Below are 12,605 nucleotides of genomic sequence, written 5' to 3'. Positions count from 1 at the left end.
TTTTTATAACACTTTCCTGTACACAATAATTATGAAATTAAAATATTTTGAGTAAATTTTAAGCAGATTTTAAAGTACCGTGAAATTCCATTTTTTTTTTAATTAACATGCCAAATAATTTTAATATTTTTGACGTGAAAAATCACTAGCCTTAAATAACCTACAACATTGCTGAAAACACTAAATCGATCACAAATCCCATCGCAAGATACAGAATGACTTTAATTTATGTTTTAATATTAGTAAAAAAAATAATTTAAAAAATACAGTCAGAACCTCCAATTCAAAAATCGTACTCACACCACCGCAAAAACTCCTTTCAAAGAAAGCCAAAAAATCACGCGCACTTTTCACTTGATTGCCAGATTTTTTCACGGCAACCCAGATCGCGTGCTAATGAAATTTGTATCCATTCGTCACCGCCACAGTCACGTCACAGCAGTCAGTGTCTTTGCTTTTTTCCTGAAAATGGCTCCCAAAATTTCATTTTACTTCCACTCGAACGCTTGCCAAAGCGAAAATATTGTCTTTGCCACGTGGCAGCTCCTTGAGTCATTCATAATTGGCTTTTTAGCATGAACGGCGGGGGCTACTTGTCCCGAGAGCTTCTCGTTTTCCACATTTTAGTTCTTATGACAGTCTTAATGTGCTAATTAATTAAATTTAATGTTTATTGTTCCTTGGCGCTGAACTTTTTGGGCGGTTTAGCTGCAAAGTTTTTTGGTGACCTTTTCGATTAGGTTTCTTTTAACCTTCAATTTCTGGGTAAAACTTTTGCCTGATAAAAGGGCACTCATCTAAATCAACTTTTAAGCAGAGAGTAAAAACTTTTCGTCATAAATCCCTCTTAACCTTACCGTTTGCGCACAGGTCGGATCTACCGGTTTCGATATGATTAGGATCGGGAAAAGACAAGCCAGTCGTCTGAAGAAATGAGAAGTACACTTGAAAAAATGCGAAGAGTAGCAATATCAATTAACAAGAGTTTATAAAATACAATCGTACAAAAGAACAAAAAGGTTTTCATTTAGATACGATTTCAGTCCCAGTGCAACGATAGTTTACAGAACAAGATAACAATACTCATCCCAAAGAAGAAGAAAAAAAACTACAACAAAACAATGACACTATGTGAAGCTTTAATCCATTTTAGTTTTTGATACAAAAACAATCTAGTCGATATTGATAAGGTTTAAACCATTAAAAAAATAACAATACAAAAATATTCAAAAAAAATCTTCTAAATGTAACCAAGCAAGCCGATGGTTTCCAAAATTCCACACAACAAATTACAAAAAAAAAAAAACAAAATCGCATGGAAACTGCGTATCATGGCCAACTAGTTATTTAATCTAAATTTTTCTTCCAAAAAAATAAAAAAAGAAGCACCTCCCTTTTTCCTACACCAAAGTTCGAACCAACCTTGCACGATTGCACCCAAACTTTTAAAAGAAACATCTCGTTGTGTAGCTGAAGGAAAAGTATTTAATAGCTAACCGAAACTCAATGAAAAAAAAAAACAAACAAGCATACTACTCCGCGCATTGAATGGTTGCTGTTTCTATGATATTATGAAAAAAAAAAGAAATTACAAAACGATCAATTTATGGAACCAAATTTAAACTACTTATCATTAAACAAGTGTAATCGGAACATGCCAAATATAAACAACACTAATTGTATCACTTTTAAACTAAACTAAATAAAGATCAATCAAATTTTAACAGATGAAAACTACATAAAACGTTTGAGAGTTAGCTATTGCTTTTGTCAAAAAAAAAACCAAAAATAAAAAAAGTTTGGACTGCAAATTTACTGTAAGTTGGTTTAGGTTAGGCTCGATGAAAATTATTAAAACAGACTATTACAATTGTAGATTTATTTCGTTAAGACACAGATGCCGATAGAGTTTATACAACAAGTTAAATTATAATGATCAGTTGAGTATGCTTTGACCGAGTACACCGATTATCGAGATAGTTATCAATTGTGTTGATTTGATGTTTTGAGATCAAAAGCCAGAAGCATTACAAACGTGTTACCCACCGCGAGGTGGATTTTCTATTGCTTATATATATTAAAAAAAGAGTTACGGAAACCTATTGCATTAAAGAAGCGCTTAAAGAATAACTAAACTAATGAACAAGGAATCGATTAGAAAAAAAAGAAGTAGAATGATTTTTAAATGCGGAATGCCAGATTTTTCTATACAGAACAGACAAAGTGGATCCATTTTCCTATACATATATGATGTTTTTGAGCTAAAAGTATTATAATGAAAGTAAAATCTAAAACAAAGCGATTAAAACCAACATAACCTAGCCCATTATATCACCGTTTTGTGTGAAGATGTTAACTAAATATCAAAAAGACACGATGCACACATCGCAGTAAAACTGATGAGACTGTAATGATTTTATTTCTAGATATCACATGCCCTCTCTTGAATCAACGGGATTATTCTTTCTTGGAATATTTAGTTATTTTAAATTTTGAAAAAAATGTTTGACCTTAAAAATATGTTATGCAATGTTACAAAAACGTTTTGCTTCTCGAAGTCACGATTGTCATCAAAAAATGTAAAGAATATGAAACGCGACAGTTGGTTTATATTTTAATTTGATGACATTTCGTGTGTATACTTTTCTATAACCAAAGAAGTCAATCCATCCGTTGTAGTCTCCATACAGTTTTGACAATCGTCATTACATAAGGCAAAAAAAATATAAAAATTTAAATAACAAGCCATAGTCTTCACATTAAAATAAAAAAAGTGTTTTAAAATGCATTTTACACTTAGTTCAGTTGTTTTGCAATCATTAGTTTTCAAAAAATCTAAGATCTGACAAAAACCGAAAAAAAAAGATTTTGCATCAAAAATTTTCAAAAAATCTTAAGATTTTTTAATAAACCCAAACATGCTGAAAATAATTTTAAACGAAGAAGAATGTATTTTAATTTGATTTCAGCTGGTTGCACTTGAATTTTCATTGAAATTTTGAAGTTTATTGTAAAAATATTTTTTTTGCCCCCTGATTTTTCGGGCAAATTTTGAAGGGGGGGGGGGGGCCTAAAGACTTTTAAAATATTCAATAACAAAAAGTTACACTTTAAAAACTATTTTTTTTGCAATTCCGTCGTGAAACTACTTACTTTTCCTGTCATTCTTGGACGACGAAACAGCCTACTTTTCTGTACCAAAAATAACAGAATCGAATAGCAACACTTTTCAAAATAAGTGCTGAAAAGTTCTACGATTTTTTGACAAAATACATAAAAATTTGAGATAAAATTTCACTCAGTGTGTGTTTTTTGGAATTGCAAAAAATGTTGTATGGAACTCGTTGCAAAACTTGATTTTTTAAGCACTCTTCGTATTTATCCAACTCGGTGAACCTGGTTGGATAAATGCACGACTCGTGCTGAAAAAATCCTCTTTTTGCAACTTGTTGCATAAACTACTATTTTAATTGAACGCAACAAGGCCTCCTGTACTAAGGAGTCCACATGTTATGTTCTCTAGAAAAAATATCTTCTTTCAAAAATAAAAAATTATAAAATTTCATAATATCATGTTGTCTTGAGGGGAGGGGTGGTTTGAGTTTAAAAAAATGTTCACCTGGTTCATGGATTCGCCCATAGAATTAGGTTAGATTCTTCTTCTTAGGATCTTCTCGCAAATTGCAAAAATAAAATTCAGATCATATCAAATTTTAGCATCAATGTTCAAAGGAATGGTTGATGAAACGATGCTCAAATATAAAAGCTCTGTATTTGGAGGTATTTATTGAAATCACAAGAGTACTTACTTTTTATGTTAGACTGGTACAAATTTTATTTAATATTGTGGCACACAACACCCTCTCCTTCAAAATTCTATTTCACACTCAAGTCATTTACACATTTACATTTACACGCAGCTGGTGTAAATGTAAAAGTGTAAATGACTTGGGTGTAAAATAGAATTTTGAAGGAGAGGGTGTTGCTTTGCAATTTTGCTGCTGAATTTCGTTAAATTTTCGATATACAAAGCTGAACAAGTTTTTTTTTACGCAAACATTTTCTTTTTTCGTCAAATTTTAACTTATTTCAAAACTTATGATTGCATATCAAATACACGGGAGTGTAATGCATTTTCCAATAATTATTTCATTGATTAGGTCATAAAAAATTAATAGTCAATTTTTACAGGTTTCAGTTATATTTTTATTGTTATTCCAAAATTTTTATTTGAGTTATCGAATAACTTGCCATGTTTACATTAATTTAAGAAGAGTAATTAAGCTACCAAATGCAACAAACCAAATTTTTTACTTCCACCTTAAAAAGTTTGAACATTTGAAAAGGGCTTTCAACTTCTTAAAAAAAGAACAGGCGACTTCGTTCTTTCGTCAAAAGAAGCGTTTTATAATGCTCTAAATATGCCCTGAAAACTTGGAGTCTTCCAAAAGTAATACCAAAAAGTTGAAGAATAATATCAAAAGACAGTTTTTGAAAAAATGGGAGGAGTTCATTAACAGGTTTCCGAGATATGATTTTTTGAAAATAAAATCTGTGTTTTTCGACGCGCCGCGCGCAAAAATGTGAAAATGACGAAATCGGCGATGACCTATACATGACGATGACCTATACATGCCTCGATACCAAAAGTTGCGTCTTTCAATTACAAAAATTTTGGTATCTAGACATGTATAGGTCATCGCTGAAATTTTTAAGTTATCGCAGTTTAAATGAAAAAAGTTGATTTTTGGCCGATTTCGTAATTTTCCCGTATTTGCGCGCGGTGCGCCAAAAAAAAACGGATTTTATTTTCAAAAAATCATATCTCGGAATCCTGTTGATGAACTCCTCCCATTTTTCAATATGTTATGTAAAAATGTCCGGGAATCCGATAAAAATATTTCCAGACATAGGCTTTTTGGTCCCGACACCGTCAAAACGGCATTTTAAAGTTTCATACGCCCTTTTCATATGTTAGGCTAGATTTTTGAATCTTCTTACTATTTTTCTTTGAAAGGCCAACTTATATCCTTTCATTTGCGTATAAGACAATTGAAATCGGTTAAAATGGCGAGGAGTCATGATTTTTCGAAAAAAGTGGTTTTTGCGAGAATCGACGAAAATGGTCATTTTTCAGACCACCCTAACACGCCGTAGGTCACCCTAATGGCCAAACAATAAAATACGGGTTTAATTATTTTGGCCAGGGAACCCCCAGAAAAAAATTGAGCCCGATCCGAGGACTTTTGTTTTTTCCCATTTTCGTGGGGAATTGCTGTATATATATTTTAAGACCACCCTAGTCTCGACATGGAGAATTTTATGGTGAACAAAAGCTCCTTTGAGACAAAAACTCTAAAATGCTTCCTCGAAGCAGATATATTTATTCCTACTAAATTCACTTCTAAGACAATTTTTTGAAAAAAAAAACATAATTGTTGAAAAAAGCTTTCTCCGCTTGCTGTTTTTGCATATCGACGTCGTCGTGCTATCTTGTCGCATCCACCATTTTGACGTTCCGAGAAAAACGTGTTTTAATGTTTGACCTTGAATATACAAAAACGAGAGCACGCAATGTAAACAATAACAAACACGTTTTGTTTGGCTGACCATTATGTGCATTGTCCCGAAGTTTAGTTGAAGTTGGTTGCTGGAGTCCCGAATTATGATTACAAATGTTTACGGTAGTTTAACTTGTACGTGCGTCAAACGCGTTCTGACCTGAAATCCCTTAGGCTATTTGTCGCATTTACATCAATTTTCAGGGAGTGACAAGATACGCGATTGATATTGAATTTTGGGGATCTGTGTAGATCAAAAGGTGAAGCATTGTGAGCTGCACAAAATGGCGTTCTTAACTCAATTTGGCCCAAAAAGCACGTACGACAAGTTAGCACGACGGCGACGATATGGTACATTTATGCGAAAATGGGCAGTTAACAGCAAAGACATATTCTTCCTATCGATTGAAATCTGTTGTTTTTAGTGAAAAAAAAGTAGGCCGTTTCATCATTAGAGGATGACAGGTAAAATAACTAGTCTCACAATGGAGCTGCAAACAAGGGTCCTGATTTTCGGTTCAATGAACAGAAACCACTCACTCATCGCCTATCCATTCGTCGCCTATTCTAACCCGCTAGCATTCATGAGCGAATGAGTCTGGCAAGCAGCTAGCGAGTGTCCCGAACTGTTCACTCAGCTAACAAATACATCGTGAAAATATTTGCCTACTCCGTCGCTCGACGACACTCACACACTACCATGCTCAGCGAAGAGCCACTCTCACAAAATGCCAGCGCGGCAGTCATTTTGTCTTCACGCCCTCAGTTTGCCATCAATTTGATTTTTTCTTGGTGGAAGTTTCTTTGAATGGTGTCTATAATGTTATGAAATCAAAATAAATGCACAATTTAATTGATAACATTGATTTTAGGCAACCCAAATCAATGAGTATAACGCAGTGCATCAGAGAAAAAATGTTTTCAGTTCAGAGTGATCGGAGACGATCGGCCTGTCTGAACCGATCGGAGACTGAGCCGATCAGAGAGAGAAGGAGAGTAGAAAAGAGAGAGTTCGGGAGCGATTGGTTTCAAAGTGACAAACAGTAGGAATTCATCAGGGCAGTATCGCGTCGCCTGCTATTTGTGCTCGCGAATGGAGTGGTTGATTTTGAGCAATCAGGACCCTTGACTGCAAAAAATGTATATTTTCGACTTTATCACTGTTTTGAAAAGTTACGGTTGTTTCGTTAAATTGGCAACACTGTCATGTGTGATAAGTCCAATAAAAAAATGTTTTTTTTTTCCTAGAGCGTAACTATTTTTTTTTTTCAAACAAGTCCTAAGCAACTCCACCTACAACTTTGCTGAAAACACCAAATCGATCAGAGAATCCGTTTTAAAGATACCGAAAATTGTGTGGAGACTTGTATGGAGAAAATAATGATGCAAAATGTTTTTGGTCATAGAAAAAAAGGCAGTAATATAATATAGATTGATAATCAATCTATATTGAGATTGCGTGTGCTCTAGCTCGCAAATTCTAAAACAAGACAAAAAATAACACGCTTGTTTGAAACTAAACAAAGAATTGGTTTACTTTTATGTTTTTGTGTTAGTCTGACACTTGAGACAGTAAAGGCAATCCACTCCAAACATTTCACTGACATAGTATAAGCTAACAGATCCACCCTAGTGAAGCGTTTCTTTTATTAAGTGAAACATTTCGTGATGCATTTCACGTGACGACTTGCTTTAGCCAAGGCTAAAACCATACAAGACAAAACGCTAACCAACGCAACGCTTGATAAGCGTTTTGGTTTTTTATAGCTGAACGCTTACACAACTTTGAAAAGTAATAGGAAGTTACCGATGGTAATGATTTTACCACTTAGCAGTATGGACATAAACCTTTGCTTGAAACATTTCCTAAGCTAGGGTGAAATTACCAACAGAGGAGCAGAGCATGATAAGGTTTGATCCGTAATTTAATTCGCTCTGCCATAGCTTCGTAAATAAGCCATTAAAAATCAATAAGAGCTAACAGGTGTGTTTATGAAATTTTAAACCGCTCGCAATGCATGTCATTAATCTTGATTTTTTCTTAGGAACTCTTTCCTCGGGATGATATCTTTTCCCAAGCTTGTTAGCTACGCTGATGCCCTCCCGTATCAAATTTCACATGTTGCAGGGGCGAAATTTGCACTCATGCGCTTCTCAACGGAGAAGGTGACTTATCTGGAAGTAATCCGTGTCATCCAAGGGACGACTCCTTCAGCACCTGGTGGACCTGGGTACAACGCCGCTGACGTGACGGGTTCATCGCACTGCGTGTGGAAGAGGTGTCGTCCTGTCAATTAACTCAAAAATCGATCGCAACAGATTGCGGATCACGTCTTGGGGATTCCTCGGAGTCAACGAACCGATTCCGGGGCGAAGAAATTTCGTCCCTTGAGTGAAATTGACAGCCCGAGCAAGGGTTTCTCACCTCGAGCGGGATCAGTACGGATCTCGATTAAGAGGTGTGAAAATTGCGATGTTTTTTTTGTTCACGCACAGCTTCTTCAGGGAGGTCGTCCCGATGGAACCTTTCTTGACGGTTGGTTGTTTTTTTTTTTTTTCTCAATAAAGAGATGTGGGCTTACTTTCGGGGTCAGTCCCCCGCGGGGCTCGCGACCGTTGTCAACCTTGGTGGTCATCTGGGACGACGAAAAGACAGCACAATTTGGGGTGAAATTTTCGACGACAGTTGAGTTGCGTACGCAAAATGGTGGAAAAATTGGACTGTCGTCTCACGCCATTTCTTTTGATTCCCCTTAAATTCGGCGTATTTATTTTTTTGGTTTCTGTCATGCAAACCTCCAACGAAATTTGTGTGTGAGTGGTTCGAATTTCCCAGCATAGTATTATTATTTATTTCTTCCGAAAAAACTTTCTGGGGGGTTGCATGCAGGAAATGATCGAAAACGGTAGTTTTTCGTAATTTGATTTTATTTGCTCTATAAGTGGTCATTATGTGTTGTTTTTTATTCAATTCAGTTTTGGCTGTTGGTGGTTCATTTTCATAGCGGATTTTTTCTCTCTGTCTTTCTTCCAGAAGCAACTTGTACCCAGTGGTTAGCCGCCACCGCGGCAATGAAACGAATGTTCACACGAGGTCGAAGGAAATGAGCAATCATTGAGCTGTGTTAAATTTGTCACGAAACAATTTGTTGTTTATTTTTATTGTTGGAGGATGGGTGAAAGATATTGACGGGAATGGAATGAAAATGTTTTAAGAATTTTGCTTCTTTCTAATGGGATATTTTTGAAAATATATTTTGCTTCATAATGAGTAAATTTTAAAATCATTCGAAGTCCTCAGAAAAAATTCTCTTTGGATAATCAAAAAAATATCCTAACTTCCGAAGTCTTTTGAACCTTTGGACAATCGCGCAATGGTCCGAATAGCAAAATTAAGTGGAAAATGGATTTTTCGAAGAATGGTATAGTTTTGGAGCTTTGGTGTCTTCAGAAGAAATAATGCAAATAGAAAGAGGCAACTTTTGGTTCGGTTGAAAATAAGGGTGGTTCACGATTAGGGTGATTTTGAAAGTCTAACTTTTTAGGAATATTTTTGTCTGCTAGAAAGTTATCCGGCTTGTCTATCCAAGGTCAAAAGTTACTGCCATTTTAAGGTAAACAAAGATGCAAATTTAAAACTTAAATATCTCAAAATGATGCAGGTCCAATTTTAAGCACCAGGTTCCATTTGAAAGAGGATCTCTAACACTAACATCATGATTCAAAATCAAGACACTTAGTAGCATATCATTATTGTATTGGCTGGCAAAAAAAAAATCATGCAATAAGTTGTAAATGTATAAATGTCATCAGGATATAGTATAATCCTGGGTGCAGAATAGTTGTTCGCAAAGCGGCCTCAATAGAGCTATCTACGTGGGCATGTATTGCGTGTACGAACACGAAAAAGATTGAGGTTAAATTTTGTCCGGCCAGCAAAATCAAATGGTGCGCTAGTACGCGAAACGTCATAAAGCTCTATTTAGAACTGTCAAAGTGGAACCAATTTACTGTTCGCAAAATGATACCAAGAAGTGGCAAGTATTGTAATCGATCTATAATTTATTTTGTCACTGGTGTCGAGCTTTTGCGGTATTCGACGTAAACAAATCTTAAAAAGAGGGTAGAAATCGAGATTGGGTAAATTCGTCGCTAACATTTCAATAAGCGCTATGTCTTAAGCATAACCTACGTTTATGACGTTTTTTGAAATATTAGCGACGAATTATAAATGAATGGCGCATGCCAAATAATATTGAATAATCTTACTCCAACATTATAATTGCGCTTCAAAGATACACAATCTCGGAACATCGATTCGGTTGTTCTTCTGATTCACAAAAATTCCACCCACTTCTGACGCAATATTTCGTCACGTGGAAATCAAAAAAGGCCTCTTTTGGCCGCCCATCGATTAGTCTACGAACAAAAAAAGTGCGAAGCCTTTAATATTTCAACAAAAATTTAAACATGAACAGATTTTAAAAAAATCAAAACAAGTCATTTCCGCAGCAAAAAATATTTCACGCTTGAGCTTGAACATAGTCTTCCACTTTGTTTATGTTTACAGCTGTAGTGCAGATGTATTAGTGAGGAGCAATGGGGAGCATTCGAAAATCACGTTACGCATTCTGTCTTTTCAGCACCCAGGTATAAACATTCAATTTTAAGAGAAATTATGCAAAATATGTCTTTTTTTCAACAATTTTTCATTAGAATTTAAAAATTTAAATGACTTGTTTTGCTTTGAATCCCGGGCGCTGAAAAAAAGCTGATTCGAAATCCGGACCCTTTTGCTTCGAATTCCGGACACTCGTTTTTTCTTACGAACTCTACAAATTTGGATTGAAATTTTAGTGAATGGCATTATTTAGGTCTCGAATAAGCTGTCAACATCTAAACAATCGAAACTTTGTATAGAATTTCACAAGAAGTTGAAAAATCAGAACCATAATTTTCAGTTTTGCCTTCCCGGTGCTTCGCACGCCTTTGAAATATTTCAGTGAAATGTTTCTGATTTTTGGTAAACTCGTATTTTCATGTTTATTTAATTGTTTTGGTATTGACTACAGCGTCCGAACCAATTTGAAATGAAAATTGATGTTAGAATTTATCATAAAACACAGTTTTGATAATTATTATGCAAACATATATTCAAATAATTACAAAATGAGGTGTCCAAGTTTCGAAGCGTCCGGGAATTCGAACAATGTCGTTACAAGCGTTGAAAAAATCTCAGGGGTGTTTTTCTTTAAACTCGAGATATTTTCATTTGAAAAAGTTTAATTTTCAAGAGAAAACCATATGGGACTACCCTAACGAAAGTCGGAAATTGATGTGACATGTGATTTTGCTCGCTGAATCTGAATCTGCCCTCAGCATTCAGCCAAAGTGCAAAAATATCGATTTTTGGTCATATTTTGGGTTTCCATGTAAAATTATCATTTATTACACTTAATTATGCGATCTGGACCACTGTGCAATCGTATCTTGACTTTAATAAAAAATCAAAATCTGTAGTATTAAAATAATCGTTCTGTCTTGAATATAATTTTTTTAAAATAAGAGCTGATTATGATATATTCATGAAATGTTTTGAACTCTCATCAATATTTTATATACTCCAACAATTCAGATCTATTTTAATTTATTTAGTACATTTTCATTTTGACTAAGTTACACTGTTTTCAATACTTCTGGTAATATTTATATCGGATTTTTTTTTCAAAATCATTTGTGATATAGTTCGCCAAACTTAAATAATAAAATTGTTTAGGTATTTTTTTCGAAAAAATGATTTTAATTATTTCAAGTATAGTGTTCATACTCTGATTTAAAAAAATAGTATTTTCAAATTACTGAGATTATTAAATGATTTTTTTTATTTAAATTGTTGTTAAGACCTTTGGCTTTTCTATGCTGTGTTTGATTATCAGAAGTTTTTGAAACCAGCTTGAGTCAGGGGTATCTAAAAATTATCAAAAATGAAAAAAAAAATCTTCGAAAAATCGAATCACGTTTTTTTGTGTTGTCTTAGGTGTTGATACAAATTTTATTTAAAGTTTCTGTCAACCCCCCTTCTACTCGAAAACAGGCCCGAAAATTAAAAAAACCTCAATATTTTAATGAAAATTTACGTCAGCTGAAATCAATTTCAAATGCATTCCCCCTGCGTTTAGAATCATTTTAGCATGTTTGGGTTCATTCAAAAAATCATTTGAATTTTTAAAAATTTTCGATGTTTAGTATCGCAAAATATTTTTTGGCTCACATTTAAGGTTTCGTCAAATCATACATTTTTTGAAAACTGATGATTGCAAAACAACTGAACTAGCTTAAAATGCATTTTAAAACACTTTTTGCATTCAAATGATGAGACTAGAGGGTGACGATTCTCGAAATTTTCAATTTCCCGGGAATCGAGAGTAGAATTTGGACATTTCCCGGGAATTCCCGGAACCCGGGAGTTTTTTGACTATGCCAATAGTGCCAAAAATTTAAAATGAAAAGTTATAAATTTGTTTGTTTTCAATGAATTCAGTTACAATTAATTAATTCTAATTCTATGAAACGTTTATTTAAGAAGTCTCATTATTCTGAGAAACTATATAAAGCCTTTTGATTTTTTTCTGAATCTGCATATAAAAAATCGTTTCTTGAGCATTTTAAGGCTCGACATTGCAGTTTAAAATATTTACAAATCTTAATTCGCACTTAGTGATTTTTCAATATTCGCACAAACTTGTTATTTGATTTTTGTAAAAAAAATAACTAATCCAGCTAGATAATTTCCCAGTATCGGGAATTCGGCAATAAGATAAAGAACGACTCAAAACAACAAATCAAACCATTTTTTTTTATTTTTAAGGTTGACTGTAAATATTCATTGAAGAAATATTTCAGTTATCAGGAAACCCCAATTGTTCACAAAAAAAAAATGAGGATTGATATGCTCGAGGGATGATATGGAAATCGAACTAAACTTGAAAAAGCCTTCCCTCTTAGAAATAATTTAAAGTAATATTTGAAAATAAAACATTTGAT

General features: G+C 34.1%; 1 protein-coding gene across 2 annotated transcripts in view; it reads left to right on the top strand.

Moving 5' to 3' along the window:
• Positions 1–2,400, top strand: part of LOC6034691 (serine/threonine-protein phosphatase rdgC) — a 127,284-nt gene extending 124,884 nt beyond the window's left edge. For both annotated transcript variants that reach the window (XM_038253562.1, XM_038253561.1), the window contains exon 12: positions 871–2,400. In XM_038253562.1, coding sequence (XP_038109490.1) covers positions 871–899 — 29 coding nt within the window. In that variant the 3' untranslated portion in view covers positions 900–2,400. The remainder of the gene's footprint in view (positions 1–870) is intronic.
• Positions 2,401–12,605: the final 10,205 nt, after the last annotated feature.

This window comes from Culex quinquefasciatus, chromosome 2 (assembly GCF_015732765.1).
Source record: "Culex quinquefasciatus strain JHB chromosome 2, VPISU_Cqui_1.0_pri_paternal, whole genome shotgun sequence".
Classification (NCBI taxonomy): Eukaryota; Metazoa; Arthropoda; class Insecta; order Diptera; family Culicidae; genus Culex; species Culex quinquefasciatus.
The sequence above is the reverse complement of the archived record's forward strand: the minus strand, read 5'-3'. Positions and strand labels throughout refer to the sequence as shown.